Consider the following 18308-nt stretch of genomic DNA (forward strand, 5'->3'; position numbering starts at 1 on the left):
TGCTTGTTGTGTTCACAAATATATATACGTATATACTAAATATAAATAATATACTATCGAAATGAAATACCTTCACTTGTGATAGAGTTGCAATCTTTTTATTGTCACCAACGTTTTAAAAGCACGTCCAATTTTTGACAACACAAGACCATATATGATTGGATTCAGACGAGGCTGAACGATCAGTCCATACATTGATAAAATAACACACAGCTCAAATGGAACAAACAACATGTCAGATCTGTGACTGGCCAGGCTGTTGAAACAGGCAAAGACAAAGCTGAGGAGTGAAACAGCGTGTGGAGTGCACGTGTTAAAGCCTTCTTTTTAGCCTCTCTGGAAGCTTTTAAACGCACTGACAATATCTTTACATACGTGAATACAATGAAACTGAGAGGAGCAGCTACAGTTAATAAGAGGCCAAAAAACAACATCATGAAGATATGACATCGTTCTGTTTGGTGAACAAGACAGTTCAACCGCAAGATGGTTCTCACAGTGAAGGTTGTTGATAATGAAGCCACAGCGCTTTGAACGAATTGTGAATGACAGTAAAACTTCTACAAGAGAAACTGTCCAAATAACAAGAATGAGTATTTGTACTTTTCTTGTAGTGATCATGAGATTATAATGTAAAGGCTTACAAATACATATATATCTGTCATATGCCATTACTGTTAGGGTTCCTAATTCAATTGCCACATATGAATATTTGAATGAAGCAGAAGAGGTTGAAATTTCATGAGTCTCTGACAAGATTTGCTGCTGCTTTCATTCAGACACAAACTGCACAGGAACAGATACATGGGCTCGTGCAGATTTCTGTCCACATAAATGATTAGAATAAGAGCTGTGTTGGCAAAAATAACTGATATGTAACAAAGCATTGCCAGGATGAAATACAGGTACATAAACCTCCCTATGTCACCATACATAACACAAATGACACAATCTGTGTTGAGTGTTCCATGGTCTCAGTAAGAAGACAAAAAGTCTATGTAGTTGTTTTAAGTCTTTTGAGGGTATGTGACTGCAAATTTATGAAGAAATGCAATATTTCAACCCATGTTTCAAAAGCATAAACATGAATTCACAGTACACTGATGCAGTAAAGTGTTCCACTCATAAACATCACATTTTTGGTAGAGGCAGTGCTATACTAAAACATATTATAAAGCCTGTATTTAGCAGCGTGAACAGTACAAACTCTTGAGAGGCTCAGATAAATGTGTCCTCTCCTCCCCACTGAGACGAACACACACAGTATTACCCACCCACCTCACTAACTGTTGAAGTTGCCTTGAGCAAAACATTGATTCTGGATTATTGAACTCCATGGGTCATACTGTCATAGTCATCACTGCCAATCATTGTCAGGATTGAGTTGAGGGTACAATGACGGGCAGTCAGTAGTAGGATCCTCTGAAGACAGGTGACCTCCACGGCCATCCTCATACAATTGCTGGCCACCCCACTTTGCAAGTGCCCTCCCCTCGTGAGTTGCATATTCATAATATCCTTCTCAGTAATGAGTACTGCATATTATGCTTCTATCATATATTTTGCATTAGGTACATAGCTTGCTAGCCGATTTTCAGCATCCATCACTGTTCTTCATACTGTGCCCTTACTGGTCAACATTTTGCCAGAATGAAGGAGTATTGTTAAGAGGGACACATTTTTGTGGAGGGAACCAGGGTGATGCTAACTTCAGGGTTAGCCTACAAAATGTGTCATGTTCACATGTGGATTGTGCATAAACCATTAATGCTGTACATTACATTCTGAGGCATTGCCATTTGCTCCATTTCTATCAATATTCAAACCCAATAATATAAAAAAATCAAATCTGTCTAACTCCTCCGGATATGTTTGTTCACCCAAAAATGAAAATTCAGTCATTATCTACTCACACCCATGGTTTGAAGTCCACTAAACATTTTTGGAACTCACAGTAAAACTTAAAAATGTTCAGATCAATTTGGATTCTCTGGGCCTCTGGAGACTTGGATTATGCCGAACAAGCTGTATGGAGTAATTTTATGTTTTATGATTCGGTAGTCCACAGCTACATTGTAAAAATCAATTGACATCCATTAGCATACACCTGACATTCAGACAGAAGTAGTGCAGGTAGAGTTGCCAGGATGACCGTGCTGGGAAGGGAATACGAGAAAATTGCTTAATTTCTGCAAAGCTGGTGCTGAGCTTTATGACAGTGGTGCATTCTGACAAGTTCACATGCATGAAGTTTCTGCGACAGACACGGGAAAGTGAAAGGGCAAAAGGAATTTATAGCAGGAGGAGGATGGACATACCCAGTGTACACATACTAGGTCTGGAGGCCTTTCTAGTCAGTCATTCATTATAATTTCATAGGTTAATGTATATATGACACAGTTACAAGAGCATCCTAAAAGTGATGTGAAGAATTGTTTTGATTTGTGTTAGCATCTGCGTGTGTCTCCTTCTCTATGATGAAATACAAGTATGCGAGCCACCTTTGGACTTATTTGGACACAGTAATTTCAGTAGCACTGGGCGACACAAACAAGCCCAGAGGTGATCTCTGCTTACTGTAATGAGAGTCATGAGGTCCTCTGCTGTGACCTCTCCAGTGTTCCAGCTCCACAGTGGTGAACAGGCCTCAGGGAGCAGAGTAGCTACAGCCGGGCTAATTATGACGAGTGGCTACTGTGTGTTGTCCTCATGAGATGCTCCTCCAAGCAAATACCTCACACCTCAGTAAAATGATCAAAACGATTCAATATGTAATATTATTATTCAGTCTCAGAGTCTTTTTCTTGCCTGTTCTGATGGCTTTCATTTTAGTAGCACACGTAGTGACCACCTCTGAGGGCATGGATGTGTTCTTGAGAGGTTCCTTGGGTCAACGTGTGATTATCTTCATTATCCAGCAAGAGCAAGTAAACAAACTTCACCTCAGTGGAGACCCAAACACACAAACAACTTGCTGAAATGCCCTGTTATCCCTCATGTCAGGAGAGGGCTCCTCTCGTTTGTGGTGCTAGCTCTGACATTTGTTTAATAAATTCTGAATGTTTCTTCTTCAGTTCTTCGTCAATCCCGTTTTCAACAGCTGCTTCAAGTTGCTTCTTGCCAATCAGCCTGATTGGATTGATATAGCTGGCATTATTCTATGTTTTTCTGAATGTCAACAAATCCTGTCAGATCCCTATCTCTGTAGTTGTAGTCTTTCAGTATTACACTTAAACAGAAATGCATTTTGAGCCCACAAATTGAACCTCTAACTAAAGCTGGCACAAGACAACTTACATGAAGTTGACATGATTTTTCCCAAACAACTTTTAAACCCTCTAAACCAGTGCTGCCCAATGTGGGGCCAATGGGCCAAAGTTGACCCGCCATAAGGTTTTATTTGCCCACCACCTGTTTTTAGTGAAAAAACAACAACATTAATTATAAAAAACTGGAATAAGTTTATGCCGTTTAATTTTTTTGAAGGTTACAATGCTCTTCAAAGGAAAAGTTCAGTTTTGTAGTCCACAAAACATTTCAACATTAATGTAAAAAACAACCAAACACAACACATCAAATGGCTCAATACAGCTCGTCTGGTGTAACCCAAGTCTCCACGAGCTTCAGTATCTGAAGTCGGTACACAAGCCCATCTGTGCGTTGAGGGCTTCAAATAACGTCTTTTCAAATCAAGTTGGGATCTCTGGGCTTCTGGAGACTTGGAAGATGCAGGATTGAGCTGTATGAAGCCATGGTTATTTCTCTTGTCAGGGGTTTGTTTACGTTCCAAAACAAGTCCCCAGCTACTTCAGTTGTTTAGCAGAAAGCAGCAACTCTATTTTGCTGTGAAGCTCAAGATATGTTTTGTGGACTACGAAACTTTTGACTCTTAATCGGTGGCAGGGTGAGTGAATAACTGAAGTTTAATATTTGGGTGAACTTATCCTTTAAATATGTAGGATGCCTCATCAGGATTTATCTTTCATAATGTAGATATAAGCGGCAGGGTGACACTTTGCACAGAAAGTCAGTCAACTAAGAGAACTTGGGATCCAAGTAGGCTCCATCTTAACGACACAAGAGACACAATAGCTTTAGGTGCGTGGCTCACCATTAAGTTTCAGTTTTGACCCTTCAAGGAAAAAAAGTTTGAACACTACTTTACTCTAAACAAATGCACAATTGTGTTGCTCAGACATACAACCTGTGTCTGTGAAGAAGAAGCTGCAATTTCATTACAGAGTGATCATCTGTCCAATAGACGACCTTTGCTCTACGCTTTGCTCTACGTACTGGCTGGACCCGGAAACACGTCACTGCGTTGTGCTGTAATGGCAACACACAGCTACGACACTGTTTATTCCTACATCTCTGTGAAAAGATCATTTTCTGCCGCTTGTTTAGTGATGTATGATACATTAATGAATAGTGTTGGCCAGTGTTTAATGATGTGCCTACAGAGAGAATGTTAGAAGCTGCTCGTTAGCAAAGTTAGCAGTCAGCTAACGTTAACTGGCTGAACGGTTGATCACAAACCAGGTGAGTAACATGTCTCCTCTGTCCTCCCAGTCTCCACTTTAACTGCAGAGTCTGACCCACATAGAGACCGGGCAGACGCCTCACGAACTGTCTGCACCACTGGTTTTAAGTCAGTGTTAGCATGAACACACCTGGTTGTGTCTGCTCCAGACAGTCTGAAACGTGTTGGCTGCATTTTCTTAACAGGGAGATTAGCTACCTAAAGAATGCTAACGCTAATTGAAGTATTTTTTCTTTGCTAGTGAGTTTCATCGTAAACACCTGCACGGAATTCTGCAAAATGCACACATTTTGTCTTAGTCTTATTTGACAGTGTGGCTCATGATCCTGTCTCTGACGTGTCGGTCACATAGTACAGATGAACAGCTGTGCAGTCTGCTTAAAACAATAGCCTGACTGAGCTCCTGTTACAGGAGTGAGAGGAACATTCACAACACTTTCAGTGTGCTCGACACTAAAAACACTTTGTAGAGCTGATCCAAATACTAGATACTGAACAAAGTGTATGAACTAATGCAGGGGACTGCTCCTGTTATTCATGCTGTTGTCAGTAGTATACCACGAAATGAGAACAATATGTGTTCATTAGTGATTGTCATACTTAATACAGTTTTAACCATCATAGGTTTCCTATAAGGTTGTCCTCTACCTGTCCCTGCTGTGTTGGTTGTTTGTTTTCTAGACATTATTGCATGACGGTGATGTAACTAATAAAAACAGAGGTCTAAATGTTCAGTGTGACTGACAGTATTTCTCTGAATTATAACATTTTAAAGTTCTGTCACTGTTGAGACAGTTGTAACAAGTGACATAGTTGTAAACAAAGAGCTGTATGGTTAAACAGCTCTCCTGAACTGTGATATAATTGTGCATGCAGGTAAAACTCTGAAGAACCTTCTCCAGCTTTTTTGGGTTCGGTTGTCTTTTCTAAAATGGATGTCAGCATCGCTGTGTCGCTTATCCGAGGCCAGATGGGTGCCGTGGTCGAGCGAGCAGTGAACGGAGCGGTGGAGACGGTGCTGGCAGAGATGCTCAAAGTGGTGGGAATCAAGTTTGAGGAGCTGAAAGCCCAGGTGGCGCTGATGAAGAGGGACCTCACAGCGCTGCAGAGGGAAAAGGCCCTGAAAGAGAAGGAGAACGACAACATTCGAGCCAAGCTGCGCTACACCGAGCTGAAGCTGAAGTACTACCGGCAGGGAGTGGAGGAGGAGCTGCAACAGAGGGCATCCACCTCCACTGTGGTCCGTATCCACCCGTCAACCTTTCACCAAGCTCAGAGAGGTGGTGCAGGAGTTTCCTCCACTGAGACCTCTTCACCATGCTCGACTCAGACCGGGACCTCTGAGGGATCACTGACGAGAAGCAATCAAGGTACTGATCACGAAAGGGACTGACATCTACATGACTGTCCACTTCAATGACTCTCACTGTTTCCTGTGTTTGTACTCCCAGAATGCACCTCTCCACAGGGCATGAGCAGGCATGCAGTCAGAGTGAACTGTCATTCAGATGTGGGAGTTGCCAGCTCCGACACGTCTGACTTACTGCTGCCTGTAACGCTCTCTGTGAACACACCAACACAATCTGTGGACAGCAGTACAGGTATGGAACTGAGTGAGTGTGTGTGTGTGTGCTATATTCGTTTGTCCTCTGCTGCTTTATACATGTGATTTGGAAGGTTTGGTAGTAGCCTAAAGTAAAAAAAAATAGGAAACCCTAGAGAGTCCGCTGCTCACATATTGACAAATATGATTGTTGTCATGTTGTATCCCTGTATGGAGACAGCAGACTGAACATGTCTACGTTTGTGCAGTTTTGTTCTGTCCCACTGAGCGAGACACAGCTCAGAGCAAGGATGACGATCAGGAGGATGACGACTGTGAGTGGACCATCACTCTGCAGCCACAAATAGAAGGTGTGGACACTGTCGAAGCCCCTCCTCCGGTCCAGGCCCTGACTCTGGATCCAGGACAGCAGCCAGGTGCTGGCTCATTGTTCCCGGAAGGTTCCCCCCAGGCTGATAGCTCCACTCTGCCCTCCTCTGTTCCACAGGTAACAGCACATACAGTGCACGCACACACACACACACACACACACACACACACACACACACACACACACACACACACACACACACACACTGAGGTGGCCCTGCTTCCCGCTTTGACCTATGACCTCTTTTAAAATAAGGACAAAGAGTAAAAGGCTGGCTCACTATATTAATATATTTGTAGTTTGAGAACACAGAAGAAGAAACAAATGCTTTAGATCAGAGAAAGTACATTAGATTCATATTTATTTTAGCACAAACATACCAATAATTTTGTTACATTTCATTTGATTTTCCTGCTCATCAGTGTGCATCTAGTATCAGATAGTAGAAGGCAAAAATATCGCTGTGATTGATACTTAATACAATACTTAATAATCGAGAATTAATGCAATAGTTGATATAGTTCTAATAATAATACATTCTTGTAGTGCTCATCATTACATGTGTGCTTCAGACAATGAAACACAAAATGTAATTGCTTAGGCAAAAATTAAGATTCACCAATTAAAAAGGCAACAAACAAGAAAAGTGTTCAGACAGGAAGAGTGTTCAGACAGAGGGTGAATAGAGGTGCTGCAGTAATGGGCAGAATGAGAAAAATAATGTCGTCTTGGAACGTCTGTGAAGCTGAAAAATAACGTGACATGTGACCTTTAATTTGTCACCAGAGTTCAGCAGAAATTATACACAGAAATGAATGTTTCTGTCACAGTCACAGCTAACCTAGACAGAAAAGTATTAAACTGAATTAAGATACAAATCCATTACCAGACAGTATTCTGAACTAAGAGAGGAATGTTTGCATCTGGCTGTCACGTCTTAAGTAAACTTGTGGAGGTATTAAACTCGTCCCAGTCCTAAAATCCTGCTTGTCTCCTGTTGTAATGCAGGTGAAGCAGGAGGTGGAGGAGGTGATCTGTATCAAGGAGGAGCCAGAGGACGAGCAGGAGGAGGCCTCCCTGCTGCTGGACTATCAGGTGGAGCAGGATCATCTTCCAGAGTCTGAGGTGAAGATCAAATCTGAGAATGCTCAGCAGTCATTGTGAGCGTCTTCTCTCCAAGAGAAAAACATTTCTAAGAAGTTAGTCCCTGCAAAGTTCCTGAAAGACTTTGTGCTGTTAGTTCTGCATATTATCAGTGGTCAACGGCACTCTGGAGTCCATCCCTCACAGAGGAACAGTTTGATCCTGCAGCAACTATTAGCACCAGCATTCAGTGAACAAACAGACACATCTGCCAGTGATGACGAAACCACAGTGGAATTTCTCTACCCACTGGACAGGGAATTGATTGAGTGCTTTGCTGCCACAGAACAGAATGAGAAAAAAAAAAAAAAAAGATTCTGGAAAACTAAAGTAACTGAATTACAATTACAAAATAAATACAAACAGATCATAAAGTAACACGTCACAAGATAATTCCTGGAATGCACTGCCTTTCAGAAGTCTGTCTAATGTTTCTGTCTGTTCCTCCAGGCTCAGACTCACTCAGTGACAGAGTGGTCCGGCCAGAGAAATCACACCACTGCCTTCAGCTCAGCCGGACCGAGCACCTGTGAGTAAATCTGTGCATGTGAGTGTTGGCAGATGTCAAGCATGTTACTGAGTTTATACTGCTTGGCTGATTTTAAAATCTGAGCACAAAATCTAAGATGGCAGTGTTGATTGTAAGCATATGATTTCCATTACAAAGCAGTATTGACCACTGTTTCCTTCTTAGTCCCACAGTTGAATGTTTGAGCTTCACTGTGTAGAATGATGTGTGTGCAGAGTTTGACACTAGAAGGCTGTTTCCACATTCACTGCTCAAAGTGTAAATTTTATTTTTGTTCATTGAAAATCATGCTTGTAGGCCCACCTACGAGCATGATTTGTGACATCACAAATAGTTTGGAAGCTGGTCCAACATTCAGCACACAATATTGTGAGAGAAACTTAAAGCCTCTAGTACACACACACACTGACATCTTGTGTCCAACAGTTAAAACTTGTGAAGTAGAAGTTATTTGTATATTCATTAGGGCTGTAATGGTACATAGAAGTCACAGTTCTGTATGCACCTCGGTACAGGGGTCACAGTTTCTTTTCATTTATTTTTAACTAACAGCAGTGTTGTTACAGTTTGTTCCACCTGGTTAAGACATTAGAAATTAAAATAGCATTTAAATAGACAATAAAACAAAGGAAAAGTTCTAAAAAGTTAAATAAATAGTTTAAGATAAAAGAAATTGCCTTTTAAAGACAATAACAAAAGCAAGCAAATAAATAATTACAGATTCTAAAGAGGTTCGTGTATGTAATTTGTTGTAAAGCCACAGTAAACTGTGATGTTTTAAGATTTAATGACAGTTTTAGCAGACCTCAGGTGTTCAGGAAGCTTTTTCCACAGGAGGAGAGCAGAGAAAGTAAAAGCTGCTTCACTTTTGCTTGTTAGTGCATTAAGCAGTAAACGGTGAACATAAACTCTCACCAGGTCATATTTTAATGTATGGCTGATAAAAACAAATGTAAACGCGATGTACATTCTAATTACTTTGGTAATGTCTTCTCTAAAAGCTCCTCTCTGGTTGGAAAACAGCTTATAGGCACATTAGCGCCACTAACCGAGTCGGTTTGGGACCCTACGTGTACCATTACAACCCTAATATTCATAGATTCTGGAATCTTGAATGATGGAGAAGGATTAGGTGGAATTGTAAGGATTTTAATGTAACGTTAAAGTAATTATACTTTTTTCTCTGCAAAAATCACATTTTAGAGAATTTTTTATATGCCTTAATAAATCCATGGAGGGGATCTTTAATTATGTAAATCAATAATCAGCCATAGCAATCCACCTCCAGCCTGTACTTAATTTAATTATTAAAAAAGTCCCTGTGTGTGCTCTCAGATGCAATGCCTCAGCCAGCAGCCTCCCTGCTGTCGATGGTGTCCTTGCCACCTGGTATCCCACCTCGCCAGGGGGTGCGGCCCTGGACTAAAGACCTCAGCCTTTATGAAGAATATAAACTGCGCAGGAACGAGCTCCGCCGGCGAAGCCTCAACAGACGCAGAGAGCTGGAAAAAACGCTGCCTCAGCCTCTGCTGGCAGATATGGTGAGTCAGCCTTAGTGTTCTGAATATTTGAACATATTCAAATTATCTATGTGCTAAATTGTAATACACATGTTGTAAAGTTGTAGATTTTAAAGGGTCATCTCCTTTAGCAGTTTCCTGTTTAATGTAAAAACTGATGACGTGTTAAAGGTGCGAGAGCGTCGAGAGAAGACCAGACTGAGGGTGGCGAGATGGAGGGCAAAAAGGAAGCTCCAGGCCTGTATTAACCAGGCTCAGGTCTGTAGTGACTTTAGCTTTTCCATCACACAAAGGAGTACATGATTATTAAGATGATGGCTATGTCCCTGACACAAGAAGTGTCATATTAATCAGTTGTCCCTCTGTAGGAGATTTTCAGGCTGAAACATTTAGGTTGAATTACACTAGAATTTTCTTTTTTCAGGTCTTTGTTTTGGCTGATTTTGTATCAAGTGTTCAGTGATTTCTTTAGTTGTTTAGAGCTGTTAATGTCACAACTTTATTTGCGTGCTGTAAGTGACTGCACTCTAGTTAGTAAGTGATACCTTGACTCACATTACAGCAGCGGATCCTACTTTAGATGTCATGGTCAGTACTTTGCCCAGTTGCACAGGATCTGCTACATGGTTTTGAATAATTAACACGTAAGCTGCAACCTACAAACCTCACTGTTACTTACTGACTAGGAGTCACTGGGACTTGACACAGAATGAAATGCCTTCCCCTTTTTTCTTTTGCCACTCTCAGGCTCTAGGTGGCGCTGCAGGTCTTTCTCAAACTGGCTTTCCCATCAGCAGCCAGCATCAGCAGCCCAGAATGCATCATGGTAAGATGACTCTCTTTTTGAAGCTGTTGTCGACTGTCCCAGTTATCACTGGCTTGTGTCGTTCCTCTGTCACAGTTTTCTTCACTTAAGCAACATACAGAGCCTTCATTTTCATAATGACACACGAGTGCAGAGAGAGCCACAGCAGATCGTCTCTCTCCTCAAAAACATCCTCTTCTTAAATTCACAAATTAAAAACTATGCACTAATTGAGCATGATTAAATAGTCCTGTTTAAGATGAAATGATATAAATGCTGTCTCAGGAAAGTGAGGGCGACTGTTTTGCCATGTTGTGTTTCAGCCGCCCCCTCCAGTACTCAGCAGAGACAGAGCTCAGCGCCGCCTCACTCCAACAGCTTCCTCAACATGTCGGCAGCAAACAGCATCTCTGCTAGTCTTCCCTTCATACCTACGACCTCCTCCTCCTCTTCTCTGCTCCTCAGAGGCCCCAACATGGCCACACATCGGCACACTGTGACATCATCGTCATCGTCATCCTACCCCCAGGTCAACCTACCGCAGCAGAGTATCTCCCTGACAGATGCAGATATCTTGCAGTGAGATGTTGGTTGGTGTTCAGGAGAAGTCGCTTGCAGAATGTGCTCAGTCCTGGAGTGGTGATGCAGCCATCTTTGTGTTGTCAGCCTGTGGAGCTTACCTAATCAGACACTTTATCATTTTGTCAATAATTTGCTCACGCAACATTGAATTTCCATTCACAACACATTACAAGGAGAGACTGGTGCTAAAAGTGAATTCACTTCTTTACTGAGCGTAGATGACAGTGTTTCAGTCCATCTGGACTGAACCATATGTACAGACAAAATAATCAGAGCCCCTGATATGGATCACCTTATCATTGCTATTCAGAACTCTGCTCATCAGAACTCTTTTACCCTCGTTTTACATCAGTTACACATAACATCCAGTAGATCAAGATCAGGCACTGTTAACTCATTGTGATAAAGTTCTCTCTCTGTCCTGTACATGTTTACATACAAAATAGTTGTTTGATTTGATTGAAATATTGTACCACAGGAACAATATTGTTGTCTCATTGTTTTTTAAGTGTGCATGTGACTGTCTTTTAAATATTGGACAGACACTGTTTTACAGTGCGTGGGTGTAATTTGTGCACTTTGTTGTGGAGCTGAATTGCATAAAAAAAGACACACTTCTACTTGGCATGATGAGGACACAAAGAAGTAACCAGAGGCACAAATACTGTCAGTCCTCTTTTTATATTTTATTTGTCAGTCGGCCAAAGTACAAAGTCAGTCTCCAGATAATAATGAGAGGCCTGATGCCTTGTTCAGTTCTAATAAATGCAGTTAAAATAAACACTGTGTTGAACTTTTATTTTCTTCCTGAATAGATAATATGTATATTACAACAAGCTTAAGACATTGGTACAGATTTTTTAAGAATAAAGGAAGGGGCTCTGCGGAGCTTCTGTGATGTGCTGGTAGTTGGTGGTTAGTTTATGTTAGTGGACTCCATTTCTAAACTAACGTTAGCTACTGTTGCGCTCTGTTAGCAGAGAGGAGAGAGGCACTGAGAACAGGCATAAAGTCACATCCTTTGAATGGTCGTGAAAAATCTGACCAGAGTCCTTCACAAAGAAATCCACAGTCCAGCAGCAAGAAACTACTTCAATAACTCGTCCACATGCTTGTATAGACAACACAGAGAGACGGGAAGGTCTCATTTATCACATATCATTTCTTATATGTATTATTATTGGTTGCTGTAATCAGCTCTTCATGGTGGCTGTAAAGCAGCTCCTTCGTACCATGACTACACTGTATTAAAATCCACAGTCCTCGTTCTGTATAAAATACAGATCATAGTTCAGCTGAAGCAGCTGGTGTGAGCCAAATGAAGTCAGTATCTTCATGCTGGTTGCAGGTGCAAGTTTATTGCCACCTCTTTGTACCCGGCTATGTATCCCTCCTCAGCAGCTCAGCAGACAGATACAGCCACAGAGCAAATTTCATAATAAAGAGACCTACATTTGGAAAATACCCACTCAGTTTGTTAAAGTGGTGTCACTAATGAAGTTGTCTGAATCTGAATCAAATCAGACTGCCTGAGTCTCATAATAGCTTTGGCTGAACAGGCTGACAGTTTGTACAGAAGGTCAGTGAGTTTTGCTCCAGGTTTCTGTCTGTTTAACAGTGCAACTACAGGATATATTCATCACGGGTCTGGAGAGGACAATGATTTCCATGCAGCATATAAGTATTATAAAGTATTGACCGAAGATTCGGCATATTCTAGGTATTTGATATTGTCAACAAGACCATAAACTGATGCACTAGTGGGTGTCTCAGTACTTAAAAACATTCCTATGGCTCTCAGGACCCATTTGTTTCTATTGACAGAGGTATAGATCTTTAAAATAGGTCATGAACATGTACTTCCATTGTTTTAAACACTGGGCAGTTTAATTTTAGCAAATGTTATTCAAACTGGAGTAAAAAGCTGAAAAGGACACACATCCTTTGAACTGAGGGGGAGTTCATCTGTGTTTTTCAGTATTTCTTGTGTGTGTGTCATCCATTGATTATCTTTTGTGAAATGGCTCCCGGCAGTGTGTAGAAGAGCAGGGCGAGGAACAGCACCGTGATGAGCAGGATCAGGGCGATGATGATGTACTTCTTGTAGCTTCGCCACACCAAGTGGAAGAAACACTTGAAAGGATTGACAAACCAGGAGAAGGAGGTGTCTGGACGACTGGGGAGGAGGGGAACAGAGGATACAGTAGTTTTATTCATAAGTACATTGAGCAGCATTGGTATTTTCTACCAGCTTAATTAAAGTAGAGCAGTGCTTTGAGTAATTCTGACAAAACTGGCGTCTCATCGCGCTGAGTACACTAGTATCCAATTCACCTACAACAGGCATTTACTTCTTGTTTTGAACATTTTTTAAGTCACATTGTCCTCCACTGTGTCAAAACATACACCGCCACATTAAGAACACACAGCAGATCAGAGTTACTTTACAGAGAATACTGCCTGACTCTTACTTTGGTTTTGGCAGCGGCTCAGGCTCTTTGCGGGCTCGGCCAACAGGATTTTTCTCTGCCTCCTCAGCTGTCACAAGATGGAACTCTGCCTCCACTTTCCCCTGATGGATTCAGAACACACGTTACACTTGACAGTAAAAGTGTTTGTCAATCTGCATGACTTGGTTTTGTGCAGCATGTGTGTGTCTGTGAACGCACCGTCAGCTCTCCAGACTTGCTGAAGGGCCACCAGCCTCTTGCTCTCTTCTGCTGGAAGATGGAGATTCTCTCCAGCCCTTCTGTCAACATGTCCGCCTTACATGACTTTGCTGTCTTTGCCCCCCGAGGGAAACCATGGAGGTCTAACTCTACTGTGCCTACACACACACGATGCACACGCACAGTCAAATATACAGTACAAATGGAGAGAGACATATACACCTGGAGAAGCCTTCACACACACCTAGGAAGTCGTCAGAGGACAGCGTCTCGAAGTCCCAGACCTGCAGAATGAGGATGGCAGGAAGCTTCTGCTCGGTTTTATCCAGAGAGAAAATACTCTCCCTCTTCCTCACCACTACTACCTGAGAGAGAGAGAGGGAAACATACATGTGTTGATAATGTGATATTGGTCATTTTTCTACATCAGCATAACAGCTGGAGCTGCTGGGGATTCAAGGTCATGCTTGTTTCAGCAGGTGTGACACTGCTGTCTGTCTGCCTGTGTTTACGTCAGCACCTTCTCAGCAGGCAAGTAGTTGAAGGGGAACACAAAGCGCCAGTTGAAGTTTCCTTCTCCAGTCAGAGAGTTGTAGTGGACGTCTGTCTCCTGTCGGTCGTCCTCTAAACCTTTCAACCAGCTACAGACAAAGATGGACATTTCTTTAGACAACTTGTTTCAGTACAGGAACATACAGTACATACTGTTTTCAATTAGGTGTGAGCAAAGTAAAAGAAAATTATGAGTGTGATAAACATCTGAATATTGAACAGAGCTTGGAGTTACCCTTTGATGTAGATATCACTGGACTGTTGGCCGGTCAGGAAGTTGCTGTCCTCCAGAATCACATCTTCTGTGTTCCAGATGATGATACGCAGCTCGTACCTGAACACACACACGGCTGTTAGTTCCCCTTTTCAAAATAAGTAGAATAATTACTGTTTAATTCAAGACTTTAAAGGTCCCATATTATATGAAGTGAGACTTCCATATCTGTTTGATAATAAAGCTGGTCTGGGTGCTGTATAAATAATGGGAAAGTATGAAAACACTCAATCCACTGAGAGATGCACACTGAAACATTCAGTAACTGTGTCTTTAATGAGCCATTAGGACTTCTGCAAGGTTGTGATGTCACAACTATACAAGCACCACCCACAGCCACGCCCCAGAGCACCCGCTCAGGCCTGTGAGAGCTGACCAATCAGAGCAAACTGGGCTTTTAATGTGGGGCCTTAAAGAGAAAAAAACTAAAACAGAACATTAAGATAGAGGGTGAATAGAGGTGCTGCAGTAACGGGCGGTATAAGAAAATGGTATGTAAACCAAAGTATGTAAACCATTTCTAGTAGACACCTGATGGAAAAACATGACCCTCAGAATGAGCAAAATATGTGACCTTTACAGACTGAAGGAGACAGCTCTCACCCTTTTGGTTTTCGAGGTGAAATGTCCACTGAAGGTCCTGGATGAGGCAAGTCCATGGGAAACATGTCTATCCACATCTGGACCTGGCCCTACACACACACACACACACACACGTATTAGTGTTGAAAAGATTCCTCAAAGACACATGTCTTTCTCACATGACAGCACTCTGCCATAGCTACTGTGAATGGGGACAGCTGTGATGCAGAAAGGAAAACACTTGATGAAATGACACAGACCCATGTGTGAGGCCAGTCACTGAGCTTCTGTATAGAAACAAAATAAAGCTGCAACCCAAAGAAATAACAGTGACATTAGCGCAGATTATGATCTCCATTTGCTCCACCAGCTACTAATAGCCTTCCAGTGTTTCCCTGTGACTTTAAGGATACAATCAGAGCCTGTTATAATTGAGAGTTTATAACTAACAAGTCTACTACACGTTGTAAATTCTCCTGTTGTTTTGACAACACTGTAGATTATTAACTGATGTGAGTATAAAGTACCAGTACCAGACAGAAGTATTCAGAAATTTGATTCATGTAAAGATTTTTATTAGATCATATTGTTAATGATGCTCAAGGTTGAGGTTGCTGTAAGACAGAAATGTCTGCTCCTATTTGGAAGCAGGATTCATGAGCCTGGTAAAAACAGTTAATTTCCATTGTGTCAAGATAAGTTACATTCAGAAAATGCACTTGTTAGATAATATTCAAAGTACCTGGTCCATGCCAGGCCGAGCCTTGTTAAACAGCGTTCTGGTCTCTATGTGTTCTGGCACCAGCTTGCATCCCACAGCTGGGATCTCCGCCCAGCGATGCAGGATCTTCAGAGACAGGTGCTCATAGGACTCCACTGGCTCATCTGAGAGATGTGCACACATCATATTCATTAATGTCACACACACACACACACACACACACACACACACACACACACACACACACACACACACACACACTAACATGAAGGTTCAAAGTGACGCTGCTGCTGTCTGCATTATTAAGGCTCAGGATCCAACAAGATTCAGATTATCTAAAAAAAGAAATGAACATAAAAATGCACAATATTTCATTTGTGCCACTAGGTTCTCTTTATCAACACAAAAGATGTTTGCCGAGTGTTGTGAGGGGAGTGCCGGGTGGTGTGGGGAGGCAAAGCTGCTGCTCAGCGCAGATCTGGAGGAGAGAGTCGGTGCAGATCCAGACCTTCTGGAGGAATAAACACCCGCAGTCACATCACATTTACCGACGGGAGGACAGCTCACAGATGACTTTTTCATTTTTGTGATTAGAAAGTGGATTTATCTTCACTCCTGTTGATCACCCTGACTGCAGCAGAGATGACCTCCACTGTTGGATGTACCATAATGTTATTGTAACGTACTTTACTCATGAACGTAACGTTACAGAGAGGAGCAGGGAAAACAAGCGCTGAGCTTAGTGATAGGTTGACCTGAATTCAGAAACACACACACACCCTCAGTGTGTGTTGTTGCTTGCTAGCTTACAGCTAATGTCCAAGAACTTAATTCAAAACATACCATAAAACAACCACCACTGCTGATGAAATCAATCTAATCTGACTGAGGCACAAATGTTCATGAACGATCTCATGTTTTAGTTTTATTCGCAGTATGTTAAGACATATTCTCAGTGACAGGCGACCAAATGAAACACAACGTTATCTTGAGTAAACTTGTGGATTTTTATATATTTCTGCATTAAAAATGACATCTTATACCTTTAAAATGGTTAATTTAGTAAGAGAATTGTAGCTATGTGAACAAAGGGAGGCTTGTCGACATAGTACAGCAGTTGTAATGATATTTACTGTATGTAACTATTGACAAATACTGTTAACATGTCCTGGTAGCCGGTCGCAACTACATTATAGTGTGCTGTGAAAGATTAATTAAATGTGTACTTAGTGCTTATTAAAAATGCTGAAGGTTGGGGGTAAACTAAAGATTCAAGGAGGAGACCAAGATCACATCTTTACCTTCATGCACGAAGAGTGTCTTGCCAGTGAAAACCTTTTCAGCCACAGTGATGCGTCCTGGTCTGAACTGAGGATCTTCAAGACCGTTCTCTCTGCACAGCTTGGACAACAGCTCAGATGGCTTCAGACAGTCTCTCCAGGCATTATAACCATCACTAAGAGAGGGACAGAGAGGGGCAGAGGAGGCACACTTGCTTGTTTTCATATGATTATTAAACAAAATATAAGTTAATAATAAAAGCTTCGGAAGGTTTCTCCAAACACGTCAGTCTTTCTTCCTTTAATAGATTTGTTTCATCAGATGAAAGTTCTTTTTTCTACAATTCTTCACCAAATAAGAGCTCAGAGATGAAGTAAGAGTTACTCCAACCAGCAGAATGAATAGACTCAAACTCAGTTTCTCCTGTTGAATGAAGGCTGGCACCCAGACTTACATGCTGTACTCAGTCGGGAGTCCACTGGTGGCTCTGTGTCGACTGTAGAACCGGTTCTCCAGGTCAATGCGAGTCTCTCCTATCAGGTCGTCCCCTCCCACCAAGTCATGATCATAGATCAGGACCGACAGCAGAGACTCCTGAGGAAACTTTGCGTGCATCTCGAAAGACCTTGAAGAAGAAATGGAAGCGAAACAGCTTGAGAAGTTCTGGCTTCACAAATGAAACACGTTCAACTTTAAAACACAGAGGTAAGCTGGAGTCAGTCAGTCAGTAACCTTCCGAACACAGGATTCAGCTGTTTAGGGATGTAGTTGTCTCTGTCTTTGATTTCGTTTTTGCCGAGCCGAACAACAATGTAAGGGTCCGCCTTCCCATCCGGGTCAGCTGGGTGCAGGTTCGACGCCTGGGGAGAGAGGAGGGGACATTACATTATATAACACGATGCTTTAGTCTGAGTTTACGTAGTCTCCCTGTTTTTGCATGAATTTTCATGGCTTCCCTAATATTAGAGTTGGGTTGGTAAGTTATTCCAGAGGCATGTTTCATTATATTTGTTAAAAAAAACAAATTCACATCTATCCTAACAGCAATCAATCAATAAAAACAATCCAGTATCTGTGTAAGGTGCAGGCCAATAGTAATAGGTAATGCCTTCCTGCACTATGCCAAGGAAGCTAAAAATGAAGGAAGTGAATCTTGCTTTGGTGCTAGACTGTTGT

General features: G+C 41.8%; 2 protein-coding genes and 1 pseudogene across 2 annotated transcripts in view; 1 reads left to right on the top strand and 2 right to left on the bottom strand.

Annotated features, from left to right (window-relative positions):
- Positions 1-72: 72 nt before the first annotated feature.
- On the bottom strand, positions 73-1449 carry LOC141002592 (olfactory receptor 5AR1-like; annotated as a pseudogene).
- Positions 1450-4315: 2866 nt separating this feature from the next.
- LOC141002158 (uncharacterized) lies at positions 4316-11834 on the top strand. Its single transcript, XM_073473357.1, has 10 exons — positions 4316-4539; positions 5417-5910; positions 5992-6141; positions 6353-6591; positions 7483-7599; positions 8068-8146; positions 9482-9687; positions 9838-9924; positions 10414-10492; positions 10795-11834. Exons 2-10 carry the CDS (start codon positions 5472-5474, stop codon positions 11052-11054), a joined length of 1656 nt encoding a protein of 551 aa, XP_073329458.1. The 5' UTR covers positions 4316-4539; positions 5417-5471; the 3' UTR covers positions 11055-11834.
- Positions 11719-18308, bottom strand: part of fer1l6 (fer-1 like family member 6) — a 37796-nt gene continuing 31206 nt past the window's right edge. The window contains exons 36-46 of the mRNA XM_073473355.1: positions 17865-17992; positions 17587-17757; positions 17153-17307; positions 15873-16015; positions 15152-15240; positions 14510-14608; positions 14243-14363; positions 13967-14087; positions 13723-13880; positions 13525-13625; positions 11719-13229 (exon numbers count right to left, since the gene is read on the bottom strand). Of these exons, the coding sequence (XP_073329456.1) occupies positions 13049-13229; positions 13525-13625; positions 13723-13880; positions 13967-14087; positions 14243-14363; positions 14510-14608; positions 15152-15240; positions 15873-16015; positions 17153-17307; positions 17587-17757; positions 17865-17992 (1467 nt within the window). The 3' untranslated portion in view covers positions 11719-13048. The remainder of the gene's footprint in view (positions 13230-13524; positions 13626-13722; positions 13881-13966; positions 14088-14242; positions 14364-14509; positions 14609-15151; positions 15241-15872; positions 16016-17152; positions 17308-17586; positions 17758-17864; positions 17993-18308) is intronic.

Source organism: Pagrus major, chromosome 9 (genome assembly GCF_040436345.1).
Source record: "Pagrus major chromosome 9, Pma_NU_1.0".
NCBI lineage: Eukaryota > Metazoa > Chordata > Actinopteri > Spariformes > Sparidae > Pagrus > Pagrus major.

Excerpts from the sequence above, each read along its gene's own strand:
- LOC141002158 (XM_073473357.1), top strand. The coding sequence starts at position 5,472 with ATGGATGTCAGCATCGCTGTGTCGCTTATCCGAGGCCAGATGGGTGCC. Across the intron at positions 5,911-5,991 it reads ACTGACGAGAAGCAATCAAG|AATGCACCTCTCCACAGGGC; the intron begins GTACTGATCACG and ends TTGTACTCCCAG. Across the intron at positions 7,600-8,067 it reads ATCATCTTCCAGAGTCTGAG|GCTCAGACTCACTCAGTGAC; the intron begins GTGAAGATCAAA and ends CTGTTCCTCCAG.